We start from the raw sequence: 24,036 nt of genomic DNA on the forward strand, positions 1-24,036 counted from the left end.
TCCAAGCACCTCGATCTTCTGCGCCCGTTTTATAATCTCTGACACTAAATTTCGAGGTGTCTCCCACCACTTGATCTTTCCATCGGGCTTTTGGTCTTCCCGGTTTGCTTGTACCACCGTGTTTGCCTTCAAAAGACTTCTTTGCTGGAGCTGCTTCATTCATTTTGACATGACTTGGCCAACGCAGCCGTTGTTTTTTTGACAAGTGTAACTATGCTATCGTCATCATACAGTTCGTGGTTCATAAGACGCCTATATTCTCCATTAACGCAAACTGGTCCATATATTTTACGACGAATCTTTCTCTAACACTCCAAGCACTACCTCGTCTGGTTTCACAAGTACCCATGCCTCAGAACTATTGGGTTGCCCAAAAAGTAATTGCGGATTTTTCATATAGTCGGCGTTGACAAATTTTTTCACAGCTTGTGACTGTAATTGCATTCTTTCTTCTGTCAGTTAACAGCTGTTACTTTTAGCTTGCTTTAGAAAAAAAGTGTAAAAAAAGTTTATTTGATTAAAGTTCATTCTAAGTTTTATTAAAAATGCATTTACTTTCTTTAAATGCATAAAAAATCCGCAATTACTTTTTGGGCAACCCAATACATAACAACACAGGAAATATCAGTGTTTTGTATAGTGTAATCTTTGTCTGTCGAGAGGTGGCCTTATTTCTAAACTGCTTACTGAATCCAAAGTAGCATCTGTTTGCCAGTATTATTCTTTGCTTTATTTCAAAACTGGTGTCATTCGTTTCGGTTACGGCGGTGCCGAGTTAGATAAAGTTGCTGACTATCTCAAAGTTGTGGTTCCCAACTTTCTCCATTTTCTTTATCTGATCGGTTGTACAGGGCGTTTTGGGAGTCGATAGTATTCAGTTCGTTTTATCTCGATTTAGTGCCAGGTCCATTTTCACTGATTCCCTTTCGCTGCAGTCACCGGAAGTAGTACGGTGACCGACCTATGATATCGATGTCTTCGGCAGGCAACGAAGTGATAGGAAAATGTATTATATTGGCGATAGTTGTAAGTCCTTGTGGCCTTTCAATTTTGTCGTATTCTTATATCGTTCCTTATAAAAAAAAAACATATTCTTTAAGGAATAAAAAAACAAAGTTTTTTTTTTATTAAGGTTGCGCTTCGTTTCCGTGCGGATGAGACCTTAAGTTATAACGAGTTAATTAAAAATTATTTAAAATATATGTAAAAAAGCCTTTCTTACAAAAGAAAAAATGTATGCTCGTAAATTTTATATAACAGTTGACAAAAATTTAAGCCAATACAATGCCTTAAATTAAGAATTAATAGAAAAAATATTTAAATACAAATTCCAAACGGGTAGCTAAACTTAATTGGGGTATTGTGTGGCTGGCAAACAATGAAAAGTACTATATGAATTTTAAAAGGTAAGTCAAACAATAATCGTTTATATATCCAAAGGTCTTTTTGTTTTCAGTTTATAAACAAGTTGGATAACCTTTTTCTAAAAATTTGAATGACTTACAGAGTTGATAGAAATTCTAGAAATAAATGCAAGAAACAATCAAAAGGTGTGAACAAATAAATCCCTAGACGAAAATTTAATATATAACTCTGAGATCGTTAAGGGATATGAAAAATCACACCATACAGCAAAATCTCTCTTCATGTTTTTTGACATCAGAAAATTATTGGCAAATTATATTTAATTAATAAAGCTTAGGGGCATTTGTTTTTCTTTCCATAGCCAACATATGCTAAAAACGTTTTGTTTTTCTTTCCATAGCCAAAACGGCATTTGTTTTTCTCTCCATAGCCAACATATGCTAAAAACGTAGGTGGTGGAATTTCCTTTAATAATCATTTTGTTTTTTATTCTTTAAACTCACTGGTCTTTGGGAGTTCTCTTTTCATTTAACTATACTCGTAAATTTCCCTCTCCTTCTCTCTATTGTAAATTATTGATAAACCAAAAAGTTTTCGGTTTGGGTAATTTTCTGGGCGAATGCTTTACCCATTTCCGTGGGGGCACTAAAGGCTATTTTATCCAAGGGTATTTCCTCACCATAAATGGTATTTAATTGCACTGCTTGTATGAGTTTTGTCGCGATATGGAAACGCCGATGCAAGGGTGAAACCCATATGCGGGATATGCCACATCTGAAATGATAAACAAATAGAATTTTTGTTTATTTGTTTTGGCTACTAGAGCTGTTTATTTTGGATATATCATTCTTTTTTGCGATTGTTGAGCTTAAATGACCAATGGTGTGTTATCCATGCCCTATTGTCTGATAGCTGGTAATTTCTTTCATCAATTCATAAAAAATAATTTCTCCTTTGTAGCACACATTCTCGTGGTCATTGAAGCTCGACTAACGCAACATAGAATGAAATAAAATTTATATATATTTTTTTCAAATTCTTAGGTTTCAAAAGATTTCCCTTACTTGGCCTCAAATTGTTCTTCTGTACAGCAATCGACACCATTGATATTCATATACTTGTTGGCCTTCTCCAGGGGCTGCACCAAACATAGACCAACAATTTGCATTTTTCTTACAGCAAAATAGGCAACAAACGTTTTTGGTATGATGTATGATGAAAAGCCCAGCTCTTTATCAACAATTTTCAATATATCCATAAGACGTTCTTTGCGCTTCAAGGCCGATGATTCAGTCAAACGTATTATACGACCATCAGGTCCCCATTCCGGATATATAGCCATTATATCTTCATCAATCCAACCCTTAAAGCGCAGCACATGCAGCGAGGCATGAAAGTCCCGATGTAATTTCTCCTCTTCAGGTTCATGGGCGGTATAGACTAAACCGCACTGTCGGCACTGATGGGCTCCAAATTGTTTTTGTCCTGCATCTATTTGATATTGATCGCAGCCATAGCCACCATTCCAAGAACGTGGTTGTTTACGTTTGGTAACTGGCACAGCCAAGGGTTGACAACCTCCTGGATAAAAAATGGGATATAATTTGGTTGCAGCTGCTGATGCCTCAGCCTCCACAGATGATTCTTGGGTTTGTGTTATGTTTTCAATGCCATTTGTTTGCAGCGTAGTGCTGCTGTTGTTATCGCCCACATTGCTTGCTGGTTGTTGTGGGGGTTCCGCCACATACACCACACCTGTTCCTTCATTACTCTCCGCTTTCAAATCAAGAGCCATATATTGCGAAAGTATAGCATTGGCTTCCTCTTTTCTTTGTTCATAATTGGCTATGAAAATATCAAAATTTTCTTCGGTACACAAACTATTCTCTTCCAGGAAATCCAAAAAGGCTTCCTGTTGGGCAATAACCTGCAGATCGATGGTATTATAGGGAATTTTGTGGCGAAAATCTTGCTGCTGACCCGTCACTACCATTACCAAATCATCGATAATGCGTTCAGCCTCTTCCTTATGATTATCGGGATCTGCTATGAATATGGTGAAATTATCTTCCGTGCATATGTTGTTTGTAATCAGAAAGTCCAAGAGTAACTGTTGTCGCTCTATAATCTCAGGATCGTTGGTATTGTAAGGCAGACGTTTTATAAATTCACTATAATCCGGCTTAATATCATCTTTGATATCTTGTCTAAGATCTTCACCAAGAACCACCGGTGTTTGGAGTTCTTTTTGCTTGTGCATCAGGGATAATTGCTCATCGATTTGATCCAAAAATTCATTTTCATTGGGATCATTATCATTGGGAATTCTATGGTTTTCATCTTCTACATCATTTTGATCGGTATCGATAATATCTCCGAATGCTGTGTCATCGAGATTACGCAGTATAGCATCTACGGTTGCCTGTTCATCAGAGAATTCACTGGTTACTAGAAATAAAATAATAAGCAGATTACAAATTATATAAAAAAAAACAATAAATTTAAAAATATAGAAATTTTTCATGTTTAGCGCTTAATTTATTTGGTCTTGAAATAGTTTCAGATTATTGTCCTGCCACAGCTGATGGTAATCTGTTTATATTACAAATAGAACAACAAACAACCTTTTTTCAAGTTAGGCAGAAAATGTTGGTTTATACCCACCGCCATAGGATGGGGGGATTGCTAATCTATTCATTCCGTTTGTTTGACTCCATAAAGTATTTATAATCTTAATCGTATCTCTTGAAATTTTGCAGAGATACTTAGTATTGATGTATGTCGTTGGGGATTGCAAATGGGCCATATCGGTTCCGATTTAGATACAGCTCCCATATAAACCGATCTCCCATATAAGCAATCCCATGGCAGCCGGTTGTACGTAACGGATTGGCCCGATGAAGTCTTTCGTCGGCAAAGGCTGCCGCCTCAGGGTATAACACACTGCTAGAACAACAACCCCGATAGACGGGATGACAAGACCTCAGTCACTTTTGGTGACTTAGCCGTGACTGATCCGAGGAGATGCGCCAGATTGTTCAACTGTCAATTTATTGTGCATCCCGAGAGTCATTCAAAGCGTCATCCATCAAAGAATCTGGATTTTCCTGGAAATGAGTACCTTACCACTGTCCTCAACCTGTCTGTGAACACTCTTAAAGTTCCCGATGTCTGGAAAATGGACAAAGTGATCCCGCAACTGAAGCCTGGAAACGAACCGAGGTTGAGGGAGTCGTACAGAGCGATTTCTCTTCTATCACTAGTAGCAAAGGCCCTTTGGGGCATTACTCCTCCCGAGCCTTCTAGAAGAATTCCTATTCGCCGAGTAACAACATGGATTTCGAAGGCTGCATAGCACAACAATTGCTTTGCATGCCATCACCGCACACATTTGCCATGACTTGAATTAGCCCAGGCCATGTGATAGGACGGTCCTCGTGGCACTGGACATATCGAAGGCATTCGATGCAGTCAGCCAAGCCAAACTATTTGAGGACATGGCCAACACGACCCTCCAGTCAGGCCTGAAACGTTGGGTCGCGAATTATCTGTTTGGTTGTCAGTCATTTGTGGAAATTAGGGATAAGAAGTCGAAGCACCGTAGAGTTTAACAGGTAGTTCCCCAAGGTGGGGTGATATCTCCGGCACTGTTTAACCTCTACCTATCCTCCATTCCACCCCCTCCAGACGGCATAGAGATCGTATCATATGCCAAATCTTCAGCCACATTGTTCGCTACAAATACGCGTGAGGTGAATGCCGAACTGACTGTGATGGTTGATGCAGAAATAATTCCGAACATAATTTGTCCCAAAATACTTGGCATCACATTTGACAGCTCTTACACATTTTCCTCACATGCCACAGCAATTTGCGATAAAGTCAATAGTAGAAACAAGGTCCTCAAGTCACTTGCCGGCAGCACTTGGGGTGAAGAGAAAGATACCTTATTGACCACGTGCAAAGCAAATTGGGCGGTCTGTGGTTATGCAGAGCCACTCTGGTCTCGTCAGCTTTGTGACACGCACTGGAATAATATTCAGATCTGTCGAATGACTACCTCCGAACTGCAACGGGTTGTCTTCTCAGTTCTCATGTGGACCACCTCCATCAGGAGACAAAGATCCTACTCGTGCGAAGACATAACTACATACTGTCTAAGCAATACCTTTTGGGCTGTTATCGCAGAGACCATCCAAATCATCATCTTGTGGATAGATATCCACCGCCCAGAAGCCTTAAGGTAGATCTACATGATTTAGAGCGTGAGGTTCAGCGCTACAAGAGAGAACCTCTAGATCAAGTGGGTCTAGACACATTCATGGAGATAAGGTAACAGATGCGGTAAATAGCTACCGGGTGAATATAGTCCTTGGAGAACGACCGCCTCCCATTGCACCTGAAGAAATTGACCTCCTCCCGGAGGTCACCAAAGCAGAGTAGTTCTGGCTCAATTACGTTCCGGCAGATGCAATCGCCTCAACTCCTACAGAGCAAGGTTTGATGCCGACGTGCAAGATGTATGTAACCAGGGACCGCACGATACACGTCACCTGTTTAACTGCAAGAAACTGCTACAACAACAACGACCTATCTACCGATTTAACTTCTTGAGCCCCTACAAGCCGCAATTTCGCATGTAGTGTTCTGTTATTACTTCCAACAACTGTGCCTAGTACGGTCTGAATCGGTCCATCATCTGATATAGTTCCCATATAAACCGATCTCCCGATTTGAATTCTTGAGCTCTTACAAACCGCAATTTTGGTCCGATTTTGCTGCATATGGGGCTCAAATGATCGGGACCAACTGTCTAACCGACGTCCCACCCGCAAATAGGACGTATTTGCTCACTATGACATTTTGGGTCTTAAAGACAGTGGAGCTCGATATTCATAGTTTTTAGGGCCCATACCCCAAACCGGACATATTTGCTGACTTTTGCAGTAAGAGGTTTAAATAAAAGGTATTTGAGATTAGCAAACGTATTTGATACCCCATTTTGAGGCCAATGGCAATATAGGGTTCAAATAAATGATATTTGAGAGTAGAGCAAGATGATGATATATTTCCAGGGCTAAGTGTTTGGGCGACCACCTCACTCCCCAAAACACCCCTAAATCAGACATATTTACCGACCATGTCAATGTGGGGCTCAAGTGGTATTGGTGAGTAGAGCACGAAATTGATACCCACTTTCGGAACCAATTTTGTGGGTGTCTACCATTTCCCCAAAAACAACCCACAAACAGCAATTATTTACTGACCGACGCAATATGGGGCTCAAATTAGGATATTTGGGACTTGAAACGGATCTGATAATCAAATGTGGAACCATGTATTTGGCGCACCACCCCTTCCCCAAAACACCACCCCCCGGTGGCGGTGGAGTAGGGCTCGAAATTCATACGCACTTACGGGACCACGTTTCTGGTGGTTCACACCACCCCCTTAACCCACCAACCACTACCATGGGGCACTTCCCACTACCAAAATCCATATGAGAATATCGGGCTCCAATAAAGAGTTTTAAGCTAAAATAAGTCTTTAACATTCAAACTTAAATCACCATAAACCCTGCGAGCGAATTCATAGACGAATAATAATCATATGGAATTCAGATAAAGGCATTTATATTGTTATACTGTTTCTCAAGCTATATACACATACAATTTTCGTAGTATGGTATTTCACTCAAAGCTCTTTAATTGAGAACAAGTAACAGCGTGCTAAGTTCGGCCGGGCCGAATCTTATATACCCTCCCTCCACCATGGATCGCATTTGTCGAGTTTTTTTTTCCCGGCATCTCTTCTTAGGCAAAACGGGATATAAGAAAAGATTTGCTCTGCTATTAGAGCGATATCAAGATATGGTCCGGTTTGGACCACAATTAAATTATATGTTGGAGACCTGTGTAAAATGTCAGCCAATTCGAATAAGAATTGCACACTTTGGGGGCTCAAGAAGTAAAATAGAGAGATCGATTTATATGGGAGCTGTATCGGGCTATAGACCGATTAAGACCATAATAAGCACGTATGTTGATGGTCATGAGATAATCCGTCGTACAAAATTTCATTCCAATCGGATAAGAATTGCGCACTCTAGAGGCTCAAGAAGTCAAGACCCAAGATCAGTTTATATGGCAGCTATATCAGGTTATAGACCGATTTGAACCATACTTGGCACAGTTGTTGGATATTATAACAAAACACGTCGTGCAAAATTTCATTCCAATCGGATGAGAATTGCACACTCTAGAGGCTCAAGAACTCATATCAGGTTATGGAGGGATTTGAACCATACTTGGCACAGTTGTTGGATATCAACAAAACACGTCGTGCCAAAATTCATTCAAATCGGATAAGAATTGCGCACTCTAGAGGCTCAAGAAGTCAAGACCCAAGATCGGTTTATATGACAGCTATATCAAAACATGGACCGATATGACCCATTTACAATACCAACCGACCTACACTAATAAGAAGTATTTGTGCAAAATTTCAAGCGGCTAGCTTTACTCCTTTGGAAGTTAGCGTGCTTTCGACGGACAGACGGACGGACGGACATGGCTAGATCGACATAAAATGTCACGACGATCAAGAATATATATGCAGACGAATATTTCGAGTAGTTACAAACAGAATGACGAAATTAGTATACCCCCCATCTTATGGTGGAGGGTATAAAAGTGTTAAGTTCCGAACTTCCGTGCCGAACTTTAGATAACCACCACCATGGATAAATGAAACATCCTCTTTTATAGCAACTCCACTAAATATCCAAAGTAATATGAAAATGGGGGCTGTTTTAGTGTCCACAATTTGGTGGATATAAAAATTATGTCCTTCAACTAAATTTAGTTTGATTAAATTTTTAAGCGTATCCATAGTGGTGGCCTCCTAAGATTCTAAGACGATTTAACGATGTCGGTCCGTCTGTTGTACTCACTCTAGAGCCTTCAAAAATTGAGATATAAAGCTGAAATTTTGGTACAAATACGTCTTTTTGATGCACGCTGGTTAAGTTAAACAGGCCAAATCGGACCATATTGGGATATAACTGCTATATAGACCGATCTGCCGATAAAGGGTCTAAAGCCCATAAATGCTTTATTTTTTATTCGATTTCGCTGAAATTTGAAACAGTAAGTTGTTCTTGGCCTCCCGACATCTGACTCAAAAATGGTTCAGATCGGACTATATTTAGATATTTAGATATATTTAGGCTGCCATATAGACCGATCTCCCGATAATGAGTCTGAAGCCCATACAAGCTTTATTTATTACCCGATTTCGGACTATATTTAGATAGCTGTCATATAGACCGAACTGCCAATAAAGGGTCTGAAGCCCATAGAAGCTTTATTCTTTATCCGATTTCGCTGAAATTTGAAACACTGAGTAGTTTTAGGCCTCCTAATATCCGATCAATATATGGTTCAGATCGGACTATATTTATATTTATTTATATAACTGCCTAATAGGCCGATATTTCAATTAAGGGTCTAAAGCCCATAAAAGCGTTATTTATTACCCGATTTCGTTGAAATTTAAATAATTGAGTTGTTTTAAGTTTCCCAATATCCGACCCAAATATGAATCAGATCATACTATACAGATATAGCTGTCATATAGACCGATCTTCTAATATTGGGTCTTAATCCCATAAATATCGGATTTCATGCCTTATTTCGCTGAAACGGGTACTTGTTTATCAATTCTCGGTACCTGAATAAAAGAAGTTATAATAAAATAGGTTGATTATTTTATCCTTGTTGTTGGGGTATCTTTTCGATATTTCGCTTGACATCGACAGTTTGCACTTATAACTATGTCTCGAATTTCTCTTTCTCAAGCTTTTATGATGTCCTGTTTGTTGCATACCGCTGACCGCTGTGACTCGCTAAGTCGTTTGATCCATGTCGGCTCGCCCAACTCTTTTATCTGTCTACTTCAATGCCTTATGTGTTTACTCCAATGCCTTTTGTATTTGGTCATATCAGCCAAAACTTAATGTTCTAAGAAATAATCTGTTCATAAAAACCATCGTTCCCCTAAGTAGTCTAAATTTTATTATATATCTAGTATTGTTTTAATTTTAATAAACTCCACAAAAGTTCTTCTAAAAAGTTTTTACACTTTTACCACTTTTAAAATAACTCCTTGGGCAAAATCCACTTCTAATTTCGTTAAAGGAAAATGTTTTTGTGCAAAAACTCATATCACATACGCAATAACAGAAGATCATTAAAAAACAAGTAAAAGCGTGCTAAGTTCGGCCGGCCGAATCTTATATACCCTCCACCATGGATCGCATTTGTCGAGTTCTTTTCCCGGCATCTCTTCTTAGGCAAAAAAAAAAAGGGATATAAGAAAAGATTTTAAGATATGTTCCGGTTTGGACCACAATTAAATTATATGTTGGAGACCTGTGTAAAATGTCAGCCAATTCGAATAAGAATTGCGCTCTTTGTGGTCTCAAGAAGTAAAATAGAGAGATCGATTTATATGGGAGCTGTATCGGGCTATAGACCGATTAAGACCATAATAAGCACGTATGTTGATGGTCATCAGATAATCCGTCGTACAAAATTTCATTCCAATCGGATAATAATTGCGACCTCTAGGGGCTCAAGAAGTCAAGATCCCAGATCGGTTTATATGCCAGCTAAATCAGGTTATGAACCGACTTGTACTTTATTTGACATAGTTGTTGAAAGTAACAATAATAAACGTCTTGCGAAATTTCAGCCAAATCGGATAGGAATTGCGCCCTTTAGAAGCTCAAGAAGTTAAGTCCCCAGATCTGTTTATATGACAGCTATATCAGGTTATGAACCGATTTGAACCATATTTGGCACAGTTGTTGGATATCATAACAAAATACTACGTGCCAAAATTCATTCCAATTGGATAAGAATTGCGCACTCTAGAGGCTCAAGAAGTCAAGACCCAAGATCGGTTTATATGACAGCTATATCAGGTTATGAACCGATTTGAACCATACTTCGCACAGTTGTTGGATAACATAACAAAACACGTCGTGCAAAATTTCATTCCAATCGGATAAGAATTGCGCACTCTAGAGGCTCAAGAAGTCAAGACCCCAGATCGGTTTATATGGCGGCTATATCAGGTTATGGACCGATTTGAACCATACTTGGCACAGTTTTTGGATATCATAACAAAACACGTCGTGCAAAATTTCATTCCAATTGGATAAGAATTGCGCACTCTAGAGGCTGAAGAAACCAAGACCCAAGATCGGTTAATATGACAGCTATATCAAAACAGGGACCGATATGGCCCATTTACAATACCAACTGACCTACACTAATAAGAAGTATTTGTGCAAAATTTCAAGCGGCTAGCTTTACTCCTTTGGAAGTTAGCGTGCTTTCGACAGACAGACGGACGGACATGGCTAGATCGACATAAAATTTCACGACGATCAAGAATATATATACTTTATAGGGTCTCAGACGAATATTTCGAGTAGTTACAATCAGAATGACGAAATTAGTATACCCCCCATCTTATGGTGGAGGGTATAAAAATAAATAATCAAAGGATAATTTTGTTCCATATAAAGTAAAAGAAGGCGCAGCGGAGCGGGCCCTGCCCAGCTAGTGAAATATAAATAAAATCTTGTCTAATCCAAAAAAGAAGATGATGGAAAAAAATCACCCGATCAAGAGTATAAATATATTCTTGGTCGCCATGACATATTAAATCGATCTAGCCACGTCCGTCCGTCTGTATGTGGAAAGCATGCTAACTTTCGGCAGAGTAAAGCTAGGTGCTTGAAATTGTGCACACATACTTCCTATCAGTGTAGGTCGGTTGGGATTGTAAATGGACCATATCCGTCCATTACTAACCGATTTTGGATCTTGACTTCTTGAGACTCTAAACGACGCAATTCTTATCCGTATTGGATAAAATTTTTCATGAAGTCTTTTGTTTTAACTTCCAAACACTATGTCAAGTATGATCCAAATCGGTTCATTACCTGATATATCTCCCATATAAACCAATCTCCCTATTATAGTTCTTCAGCCTATAGAGGCTGCAATTCTTTTCCTATTTGGCTGAAATTTTGTACAACAATTTCCGGCATTTGTTTGTTTGTATGTATGTGTGTTCCTTATAGACTCAGAAACGGCTGAACCGATTTTCTTGAAATTTTCACAGATGGTATATAATGACCCCGTGGTGAAAATAGGGTACTACATTTTTGATATCTAAAGGGGGGCGGACCCCCTCTCATATAGTACTCTGTGCTCTCATATAGTACTCTAAAAACAAAAAAATGGTATCCAAATTTCGGATGGGGTACCTAGGGGCTGCCCCACCCTAACACCTACCAAACATATATTTACACCAATCACGACAATATGGGACTCATCTGAAAGGTATTTAGGATAAGAAAACGTATCTGATATCCAATTGTCGGACCAAGTGCTAGGGGGACCACCCCAACCCCCAAAACACCTCTAAATCGGACTTATTTACCGACTATGGCAATATGGGACTCAAATGAAAGGTATATGCGAGTAGAATACGAATCTAAAATCCAAATGTGGGACAACGTTTCTGGGGGTCAACCCCTTCCCCAAAACATCCCCAAACAGGACTTATTAACTGACAATAGCAATATGGGGCTTAAGTAAAAGGTATTTGAGTGTATAATTCGAATCTGATATCCAAATATCGGACCAATTGTTTGGGGGGCTGCCTCTCTCCAAAAACATCCCCCAAGGGGACAAATTTACGACCATAGCAACATGGGGCTCAAATAAAAGATATTTAGGAGTAGAGCACGAATCTGATATCAATATTTGGGAAAAGTGTCTATGGGGCCACCCCACGCCCACAACACCAACCAAATAGGAAGTATTTGATGACCATTGCAATTTGTAGCTCAAATAAGAGGTTTTTTAGAGTAGAACACGAATCAAATGTGGGACCACGTTTCTGGGGGTCCAACCCTTTCCCAAAACACCCCCAAACAGGACTTATTTACTGACCATGTGAATATGGGGCTTCAATAAAAAGTATTTGAGTGTAGAATTCGAATCTGATAACCAAATATGGGACCAAGTGTTTGAGGCGCCTCCTCTCCCCAAAAACATCCCCCAAAGGGGACATATTTACGACCAATGCAATATGGGGCTCAAATGAAATGTCTTTGGGAGTAAAGCACGAATCTGATATCAATATTCGGAAAAAGTGTCCACCTCACCCCCACAACACCACCCAAATAGGAAGTATTTGCTGACTATTGCAATATGAGGCTCAAATAAGAGGGTTTTTAGAGTAAAACACGAATCCTATATATATTTTCAAGACCAACTCACTGAGTGGACGCCCATCCCCGAAAACACCCCCCAAGCCGTTCATGTTTGCCGACTATGGAAATATGGGGCTCAAATTAAAGGTATTTACGGGTAGAAAACGAATCTTATATCCAAATGTGGGATCGCGTTTCTGTGGGTCCATCCCTTCCCCAAAACATCCCCAAATAGGACTTATTTACTGAACATGGAAATATGAGGCTTAAATAAAAGGTATTTGAGTGTAAAATTCGAATCTGATACCCAAATATGGGACTAAGTGTTTGGGGGCCGCCTCTCCCCAAAAACATATTGGGCTCAAATGAAAGGTCTTTGGGAGTAAAGCACGAATCTTATATCAATATTCGGGAAAAGTGTTTATGGGGCCACCATAACCCCACAACACCACCCAAATAGGAGTTATTTGCTGACTATTGCAATATGAGGCTCAAATATGAAGATTTTTAGAGTAGAACACGAATCCGATATATATTTTCAAGGCCAACTCACTGAGTGGACGCCCATCCCCGAAAACACCCCCCAAGCCGGTCATGTTTGCCGACTATGGAAATATGGGGCTCAAATTAAAGGTGTTTGGGAGTAGACCACGTATCTGATATCAACTTTAGGGACCAATTGTCTAGGGGATGTCCCACCAGCATAAGATCCCCCAAATAGGACATATTTGCTCACCAAGACAATTTGGGTCTTAAAGAGAGTGGAACTAAATATTTATAGTTTTTAGGGCCAATACCCCAAACCGAACATATTTGCTGACTTTTGCAATAAGGAGTTTAAATGGGATTAGAAAACGAATTTTATAGGGTTCAAATAAATCATATATAGATATATGAGTATAGAGCACGTTGCTGATATATTTTCCGTGCTTAGTTTTTGGGGGACCCCAATCCCCAAAACACCCCTAGATCGGGCATATTTACCAACCATGTCAATGTTGGGCTTAAATGAAAGGTATTGAGGGGTAGAGCAAGAATTGATACCCACTTTCGGGACCAATTTTCTGCCCCTACCCCTTTCCCAAAATACCCCACAAACAGCAATTTTTTTACTGACCATCGCAATATGGAGCTTAAATAAATGTATGTGGGAGTAGAATACGAATTTGATATCCAAATGTAGGACCATGTATTTAGGGCATCAACCCTTTCCCAAAACACCCCTCAAAGGGTAACAATTTTTCGACCATGCCAATATGTGGCTCAAATGAAAGGTATTTGAGATTAGAAAACGAATTTGATAACCTATTTTGGGGCCATGTGTTTGGGGGACGCCTCATCGCGTAAACTCCCCTAAGCCAATGGAAATATGGGGTTTAAATAAAAGGTATTTGAAAGAAGAGCACGATGCTGATATTTTTTCAGGGCCAAGTGTCTGGGGGATCACCTCATTCCCGAAAACACACCTCAATCAGATATCATGAGAATATCGGGCTGAAATAAAGTATTTTAGGAATGGAGTACACCTTACATCTAAAATTAAATTTGTAGACCAATAAAGATTATATGGGATTCAGATAAAGGCATTTGATTTGATTTTCCTATTATTATATTATAAAGAGCTCACGCACGTTTCGTGTTTTGTTTCACTGTCAAACATCTTCAGTTTGTTCGATAATTTAACCATGAATCTTACAAAGTCTTACAAACGAACAGCGCTTCAAAATTTTTAAATTTTATCATCAAAATGCGTGCTCTGTTAAGAAAGTTCATTGTGCGATTCTTCCATTTTACGACGAAGCTCATTTTTGGCTTAATGGGTACGTAAGGAAGCAGAATTGTCGATTTTTGGTTAAAGTTCGGCCAGATGCATTGCAAGAACTAGCAATGCATCCAGAAAGTCACAGTTTGGTGCGGTTTATGGGCTGGTGGTATCATTGGACCGTACTTCTTCAAAGATGATGCGAGTGGTAACGTAACTGTGAATGGTGAGCGCGCTACCGTAAGATGATAAACAACTTTTTTTTGCCCAAAATGCAAGAGCTTGACTTGACCGCCTAGATCGTGCGATTTTTGTTTTTAACTTTCCTATAGCTCTTAAAAAATTACCCTTTATAAACCTAGACTGATTTCGATGAAATTTTGCGCTTAGATAGAGAAGACATCAAATCAAGCACCTCTGACCGAAATTGTGGCTACTGCAGCCATAACAGGACATATTAGTTGAAATATATAGATGGGAGCTATAAACTGGACCGACTCGATGAAATTTTGCGCACAGAGTGAGACGTCAAACCAAATATCGTTTGGAAAATTTAGTTTTGATCGGACCAAATTGTGACTGCTAAAGCCATAATAGAGCATATCGGACGGAAGGTATATATATCTAAATCAGAGGCGCAGAGGTTAGCATGTCCGCCTATGACGCCGAACGCCTGGGTTCAAATCCCGGCGTGATGTTAAAACTTCTCTACAAAGTGGTGTCGCTATGCGGCACACCGTTCAGACTGGGCATAAAAAAGGAGGCCCCTTATCATTGAGCTTAAACTTTAATCGGACTGCACTCATTGGTAAGAGAGAAGTATCCTTATTTTACTTTAACTGGCTATGACAGAATATTTCTTCCACTAGCCGAACGTAGAATAGCGTTCCAAGCGCCTTGATCTTCTGCGCTCATTCTAAAATCTCTGACACCAAGTTTCGAGGTGTCTCCCACAACTTGAGCTTTACATCGGGCTTTTGGTCTTCCCGGTTTGCGGGTACCACCGTGTTTGCCTTCAAAAGACTTCTTTGCTGGAGCTTCTTCATCCATTCTGACAACATGACCTAGCCAACGCAGCCGTTGTATTTTGATGCGTATAACTATGCTACCGTCGTCATACAGCTCGTGGTTCATACGTCGCCTATATTCTCCGTTAACGCAAACTGGTCCATATATTTTACGAAGAATCTTTCTCTCAAATACTCCAAGCACTGCCTTATCTGCTTTCACAAGTACCCATGCTTCAGAACCATATAACAACACGGGTAGTATCAGTGTCTTGTAAAGTGTAGTCTTCGTCTGTCGGGAGATGGCCTTGTTTCTAAACTGCTTACTTAGTCCAAAGTAGCATCTGTTTGCCAGTATTATTCTCCGCTTTATCTCAAAACTGGTGTCATTCGTTTCGGTTACGGCGGTGCCGAGGTAGAAAAAGTTACTATCTCAAAGTTGTGGTTCCCAACTTTCTCCATGTTCTTTATCTGCTCGGATGTACAAGGCTTTTTGGGAGTGGAGACCATCCATTCAGTCTTATCTCCATTTACTGCCAGACCCATTTACACTGACTCTCTTTCGATTCTTTCAAAGGCTGCAGTTACTACTTTCGGTGACCGACCTATGATATCGATATCGTCGGCATAGGCAAGTAGCATGTGCTCTCTTGTGATAAGTGTGCCATATCTATTCACTTCTGCATCTCGTTTAATCTTCTCCAGCAGGATATTAAAGAGATCACACGAGAGGCTGTCTCCTTGTCTGAAACCTCGTTTGGTATTAAATGGTTCGGAGAGATTCTATCCTATTCTTACTGAGGAACGCGTATCAGCAAGTGTCATCCTGCAGAGTCTTATTAATTTTGCAGGGATACCAAACTCAGACATGGCTTGAAATACCTTTGAACGTAAAGGAGTATCGAAGGCGGCTTTGTAGTCAACAAAGAGGTGGTAGGTGTTGATTTGTCCTTCTCGGGTCTTTCCAGGATTTGGCGCAGTGTGAATATCTGGTCTAGGGTGGATTTACCAGTTCTAAAGCCGCATTGATAGGCCCCAATTATCTCATTGACTTTAGGTTTCAATCTTTCACACAGTACGCTCGAGAGTATCTTGTATGCGATGGGGAGGAGACTTATTCCTCTATAGTTGGCACATTCCGTCTTGTATCCTTTCCTGTGTACGGGACATAGTATGCTGAGGTTCCAATCATCGGCTATGCGTTCTTCTAGCCACATTGCGCAGATAAGCTGATGCATACGCCTTATCAGCGTGTCGCCTCCGCGGGTAGTTCAGCGGGTAACCCGTCGGCTCCTGCTGCCTTGTTGTTCTTTAGTCGGGTTACTGCTACTTGGACCTCATTCTGACTAGGAGGTAAACATTCTATACCATCATCAGGGATTGGTTCTGCGGTATCCTCTTCCCCGCCAACATCGGACACTAGCAGTTGGGTAAAATGTTCTTTCCATATACTCAGCAAGTTGTCTGTGTCAGTTACCAGATTTCCTTCTTTGTCTCTGCAGGAGGATGTGCCTGCACCAAAGCCATCGGTTTGGTGTTTAATTCTTTGGTAGAATTTCCGGACTTCATTCTGACTCCTGTACATCCTAATTCTCTCACATTCACGTCTTTCCATTTCCTTTTTCTTTCTGTGAAATAGACGTTTCTCCTCTCTCCTTTTCTCTCGATACCTTTACTTCATCTGGCGCGTTGCTACTGATTGCAGGGTTGCTCTATATGCCGCATTCTTGGCTTCAATAGCATCTCGACACTTTTGGTCGTACCATGAGTTTCTTGGAGGAGGCTTCCGGTACCCAAGTACGGATTTCGGGGCATTTTCCATGGAGGGTTCAATAGTTTGCCACTGCGCCATTATATCATCGGAACAAGGAGTGCTTTCATGAAGCAGATGGGTCAGTCTAGAGGAGAATGCCGCTGCCACTTGTTGCGTTTGCAGCTTTTCAATGTCCAGCTTCCGTGCAGTTTAAGATCGTACTTTCCTCGCCATGTTCAAACGGGTGCGAACCTTTGCTGCAACAAGGTAATGATCCGAATCTATATTCGCTCCACGGATCGATCGTACATCTAACACGCTGGATGAATGCCTTCCATCTATCACAACGTGATCAATTTGGTTTCTCGTATTTTGATCGGGTGACAGCCATGTGGCTTTGTGAATATTCTTATGTCGAAATCTGGTGCTACTAACTACCATGTTTTTTGCCGGGGAGAAATCTATCAGCCTCAACCCATTGCTGGACGTTATCTCGTGGAGGCTAAATTTTCCGACTGTTGGACCAAAAATGTCTTCCTTCCCTATCTTCGCATTAAAATCTCCCAGAGCGATTTCATTATCATGGGCGGGGCATCGGTCATATTCTCTCCCTAGGCGCTCGTAGAAAATATCCATGGTCTGCTCGTCTTTATCTTCTGTCGGGCCTTGGGCAAAAATAAGGTTGATGTTGAAGAAGTTGGCCACAATCCGCATATTGTGGCTAGCCTCTCATCCACCGGAGTAAAGCTGGAGACAAAGTGTTTCAGTCTACGACGAACCACAAATCCACAGCCAAATTCATGCCTCGTGTTATGGCAGCTATAGTATAGTTCGTCACCATTTGGTGTTGTAGTGACGCCATTCCCAGTCCATCGCACTTCCTGTAGGACGGTAATATCTGCCTTGTACTTCTCTAATACATCCGCCAGCGCGTATACTGCACTTTCTCTATAAAGTGTGCGGACATTCCAGGTGTAGATCCGCAAATCATGGTCCTTTTTTCGTTTGCGTGGGTCGTCAACGTTGGGGGAGTCCGTTTTTACTATTCCTTTGTTTCTCATAGTAGTTCTCATAGTTTGCCGAGGGCGGGTTACTGCCCCAGCGCCGCAGGACCCGCCCGGTAGCTTTCAGCTAAGCTTCCCGTGGTAACGATGGACTCCACACAAGTCGGAGCTCAACGTTCCAGCCTGTGTGATGCTCATAGTTAGCCCGTGTCGGCCGGGTTTGGGAGAAAATTAGCTTGTCAAAATTGGCTGCTCAAAAAATCTTGCAAACAATTTTCTCAAAACTCTTGGGGGTGCGATTTCTGGAAACCGTTATAGAGTTTTATTGCGGTTAAAGATTTCTATATTAAAAAAATAAATTAATGACGACAAGCCTACTATTTTTGAAAACAGATGCGGTTTTATGTCGGTCATTAAAATCCACTTTTCTTCGAAAATGGTCTTAGAATATAAGGAAAATTATTTTTTTGTTTAAAAGCATATTGACTTAGGAAATAAAAACATATATTTTTTTTAAAAATTCCTTAAGGTTGATCTATATAATCTAGAGCGAGAGGTTCAGCGATACAAGAGATAACCTTTTGATCAGACAGCATATCAAGCGGGTCTAGACAACATCCATGCAAACACGGTAGTAGATGTTGTGAATAGCTACCGGTTAAATGTGGTCCTTGGAGAACGACCGCCTCCCAATGCTCCTGAAGAAATTAATCTCCCCCGGCAAACCAGAGTAGTTCTGGCTTACTTACGATTCGGCAGATGCAGCCGCCTTAACTCTTGGTGCGCAAGGATTGATGCCAACGTGCGGAATGTGTATCCCGATTATGGCCTGGGTCATTGTTTAACTGCCAGCCACTTTAGTCGCAGAGTTCCTGGATCTGGATATTCAACAGAACCAAGCATACGAGAGAGAGAACACACCATACTGCTACAACAACAATAAACATTGCACCGTCCCCGGCCTTTGCCCCCAGCTCCGGAGAGTGCGAAAACCTCACCCAGGAAAGGTCTGCTGGAAACGCCCAGCTTACGTTTCTTTGGAAAATATACCAGCACGGACTTTCAGTTTATGGAAATCCCATTGGTTCTAGCCCATCCAGTTGGATTTCTTAGTGACCTCGTACAAGAGGTTGGTAAGAATACGGCCAACCAACATGATAACATCCACGTTGGCGACGACTTTCATCAAAAATCTTACCCTGCGAAGACACATTTTCATTATAATTTGGCATTATCTACTGGACTGTTACGGCAGAGACTACCCTAATATTGTGGATAGGCATACACCGACCAGAGACATCAGCGAGAGGTTTACCACTAAAAAAGATAAGCCATAGATCAGACTGTGTTCCAGGCAGGTTGCATTGATACGGTAGAAGAGGCGGTGAACAGCATCCAAGTGAATGTCATCCTTGGAGATCTCTTGCCCCTGAAAAAGTTATGTTAATAATATAGCCTGGGTAGCAGAAGTCATAATCCTTCCTTAATAGGCTATTTACACGAAGGAGTGGCGATAAAGTAGCTACTAACCAACAACAACATGGCGGCATTCGACATGGGATAACTATAAGCACCACACGGTAGCTGGGAGCTACCGGGCGCATCCACAGGTTGCGTATAGTGGAATGCTCTATACGGAGTAGCTGCAACTGCAGTCGCGGACAATCAGCGGTATCAAGTGTAGTCTCAGTGAGAGGCCGGGTGGCACCGGCTCTTGCTTGAATACTGAGAGCCTATGATGCTCGTTGCTACAAGGCGATTATTGGCGGCTTTAAATAACTAATGGCCATCATGTTCCCGCGGCGATCGGTCGTATAGACCGGAACGAGCTTGCTCGCCTATAAGAGCTTGACGAGGATCGCCACCTACACACGCAAATGTGGCTACAACAACAACATTGGCACGGGATAGCTGTGAGCACCACACAGACCGGAACACTGAGGTCCGATCTGTGTGGTGTTCATTGCTGTCACGAGAAGCTTAGCTGCTAGCTACCGGGCGTGTCCACAGGTTACGGATAGTGGAATGCTCCATACGGAGTAGCTCCAACGGCAGTCGCGAACAATCAGTGGTATCGAGTGAAGAGTCTCATTGAGAGGGCAGGCGGCAACGGCTCTTAAACAAATACTGAGTGCCCATGATGCTCTATATGACAAGACGAATTAATGACGCCTTTAAATAACCTATGGAGCTTGACGAGGATCGCCACTTCCAGATGAAAATGTGGCTACAATAACAACAAAATTGGAGTGTTGCTAGACAAATACTGGGATCCCCACGACCTTAAGAACACTTAACTTAGCCCCTATAATGATCATCTTGAACGATTTCCTATGTATAATAGATACATTTTCAAAATTATTGTTAACCATATTTATGTACTTACCAGAATTTCGTATCTTAAGACGTTTCTTGACCTTTTTCTTTTCCTCCACCAATCTCAACTTGCCATTCGCCTTTACTGTGGCCCTTATGTTATCGGTTATTTTAACCTCCTTCCTGGTATTAGTCTGGCGCCCCGATTTGAAGAACTTCCTCTTTGTACTGCTTACCGACATAGCATCTTCGGACTTGGTAGACAAAGCATCGTCGGCATAGCTATTGGCGTAACTGACTATGGGTATTACCTCTTTATCCATAGCTCGTAAAGCATTTTCAAAAGCTTCATTTTCATCCTCATCTTCCACTTCCTCTGAATCACATTCGATATCGGAAAAGTCCGTATCCAACTGGTAAGTTCGTGCTGCTCTGGGAGAATTGGAGTTATTATAACAGGTTTTGTTTGGTGATTTTCCACTGATGGGTACATTATTGTTATTTGTATCATCTTGTATGGTCAGCGAGGCCAGAGGTTTAGCCATGGCAATGGGATTGGAGCCCTGCCTGAAGATGTTATGAATTTTTTCTATCTGCTTTTTCTCTTCGCGTGTTGTGGTGATAAGCTTGCGCAGCTTTTCGTTGCGGACATTGCTTAAAATGCGATCTATATCAACGGGAGCATAGTGACGCTGGTTAACAATTGAGCGTTTTCTGATCTTATGACGTACCCCTCTATTAAACAGAAAGGGATCATTTCGTTTCGGTTGATGTTGACATTTGGCGGGGGCGGATGATTTGCCTTGCAAAGGAGGTGAATTGTTTGTATTCAATCTCAACGATGAACCAAAAAGATTACGGCACATTGAACGACCTGCGCTGGGTGGAGAAACTTTGGCTCCTGAATAAAAGGATTTTGTTGAAATGGACCCCGACTTGTCCAGAGGAGACACACTTGTTTTGGCCACTTTACGCATAGGACTCAAGCCAGTTGAGGCCTCTGTAACACAACGTTTGTTTAAATTCTTCTTGGCCTTTTCGCGTTTGCTATCCACCACCTCATCGTCATCTTCACTAGAAGTGTCTTCAATAACAATAGTCTTTTCCCTGGGAGTGATTTGCATAGATGTGGTAAACATTTTTTGTAATTGTTTATCTTCTTGTTGTTGCTTACGACTGGGCGTTTTAATGGGTATATTTTCTTTGTGCGGAGAACTAGAAAGTTCCGAGCCTGACTTGCTGGAATTTGGCGAAACTCCCTTTTTCCCACTCAGGCGTACACTTCTTCGTGTTGAAGGTGAAGCTTGTTCCTCATCTTCGGCTTCAGATTCATTTTCAAAGAAACTTATAACGCGTGGCGTTTTCTTACATGATGATGAACCGCGGCCACCCATTAGAGCCTCAATGGTTTTTGTACTGTTAGGTGTCTTTTGGTTAAAGCCATTTTTCGATTTGCTCGATGATAAAGGCCGTAGACCCATCATCAATACATCTTCATCTTCATTATCAGCATGCTTATCTAGCCTGGAGTCAAATAATTTCTTTTTTCTCTCGGACAATCTCGGCGTGTGATTACGCATGGATCTTATTTGTTGGGCTGCACTTTTTGGAGTTTCCATTACTTATATTTTTTAAAATTTTCCTTTTTACGTGGCACTATCTTCCCCCCATACGCACACAATCTCAATAGACATTCCTCTTAGAACACACCTTTGGGTTTTTCCACTGATTTTTCTTGATTTTCCTTCTAAGATCAATGCGATCAATGCAATCTGTCCCAATGTTTTGAGCGCGAAGATAATCTGTGTGCGTGTGTGTGGGACAACGTGCTAACATCGCAGTGTGAGTGTCACTTTGATTTTTTGTGTATTGCGTGTTGTTACTCTCTTTCGTCATTCATTTCATACATACAAAAAGTCTTGTTGGGCTCGTTCATGGGTTTTGTTGGTATGTTTTGGGCGCGAATAAAATGTAAACATCAGCTGGGGTAATAGATCCGCTAACAAACTACCATTTCCAAGTGGATATTTTTTAAAAACGGGGTTGTATATTAAAATGACTGGTTAGACTAACGAAATGTCGAGATACACATAGCGTAACGGAACTGGTGAATAAATTATGCTCCAAAGCATGGTGAAACAATCATTTGTACAACAACCACAAATCATATGGTGCAATCAGCCATCTTGTCATCAAGCTGGTCCGCATTTTGCTAACACACGCAAACAAATCGTGTGCGTACATGAGCAGAAAGTATACGAGAAAGAATATAACAACAAAGAGAATGCAAACATTTTTAAATCCGCCTTGGTGCCATAATAATTTTTTTCATATATGGAAAAGGCAAAATCAGTGATTAGTGAAACTTTGATTTTGAGCATGTTACTAGTTCGCGCCATTTTTCGTTGTTTGTGTGCGTTCTGGTTCTTAACTGAGATACACACACACAACTGATAGAAAATATTTTTCTCAGCTGTTTACGGTACGCTACCTGGTAATTATGTCATAGACCACCCTGTTCCCGCGGCGATCGGTCCTTTGCACTAGAACGAGCTTTCTCACCTACATGAGCTTAACGACGATCGCCACATGAAAATGTGGCTACAAAAACAACAACAACTAGCCCAGCTTATGAAATTTTCTAATTCCAAGAACTGTACGCAAATCCCATCAGAACGTCAATTGCTTTGTTGGGATTTTAAAGGATATTGCCTAGGAAAGAACGATTTTCGGAAATTCTCCCCCCAAAAATTTAGCCTTAAGGTTTTTCGTTAGGATAAGCATTAAGCCATAATAAGAAAACCAAAATCCTTTAACCAGAAGAATATCGATACGATATATTGTAACTGGAGAATGAGAAACCCGACCTTCATGGCGAAACAATTAAAGGTGGTCTCATTTGTACAGCAACCACAAATCATATGGTGCAATCCGCTATCTTGCCATCAAGCCAAGGTATTTTGAGTGTGTGTGTATACGTGTGCGTACATGAGCAGAGAATATGAGAAAGAGGATGACAACAAAGAGAATGCAAACAAAAATTTGAAATCTTAATACCGTCAAACCCGGCCGGCTGTTAACAGCTGTTCGCGTGAGACCACCTTTTTAAATCCGCCTTGCCCGACCTTAAACCCCGTTTTCACTGCTCATTAAATCCGGATTTAAAGCTCTCGTCAGCTGCTTTTATAAAGGAAAGGCAGATAATCCAGCCATTAAATCCGGATTTAAAGAGCTGTGTAAATGGGGTTTTAGATTTATAGCAAAATCAAAACAAAAATAAAAAAATTTTACTCAGCTGTTCGCATGACCTCATCCTATAAGTGCATCCTGATTTAATTATATACTTTTTTGGTTTTTTTAATTCTTTTTCATAGCGAAATATAACCCTTTTTTAGTTGTATCATTTGTTTTATAGTTATTATCATACTTTAAAGGTCTCAAAATCTGTATCGATTTAGAAAAACCCATAAATGTTTAACAGTTTTTTATATTGAATTAGTGAAACGGTATAGGTATGGTCCTGTATTTAATTA

At 40.7% G+C, this 24,036-nt stretch overlaps 1 protein-coding gene across 2 annotated transcripts; it reads right to left on the minus strand.

Annotated features, from left to right (window-relative positions):
- Positions 1-631: 631 nt before the first annotated feature.
- Positions 632-22,447, minus strand: LOC106093413 (N-acetyltransferase eco). Of its 2 annotated transcripts, XR_009396519.1 has the most exons (4): positions 20,574-22,447; positions 2,430-3,813; positions 1,869-2,139; positions 632-1,805 (listed from the first exon to the last, which is right to left on the minus strand). XR_009396519.1 is itself a non-coding variant. In XM_013260468.2 (3 exons), the coding sequence occupies exons 1-3, from the start codon at positions 22,120-22,122 to the stop codon at positions 1,938-1,940; spliced, it is 3,135 nt and encodes a 1,044-aa protein (XP_013115922.2). In that variant the 5' UTR covers positions 22,123-22,447; the 3' UTR covers positions 632-1,937. The 2 variants fall into 2 exon arrangements, 1 of the variants encoding a protein (XP_013115922.2); XM_013260468.2 differs by having other exon boundaries at positions 632-2,139.
- Between the last annotated feature and the right edge of the window lie 1,589 nt (positions 22,448-24,036).

Source organism: Stomoxys calcitrans, chromosome 1 (assembly GCF_963082655.1).
Source record: "Stomoxys calcitrans chromosome 1, idStoCalc2.1, whole genome shotgun sequence".
In the NCBI taxonomy this organism is placed as follows: domain Eukaryota; kingdom Metazoa; phylum Arthropoda; class Insecta; order Diptera; family Muscidae; genus Stomoxys; species Stomoxys calcitrans.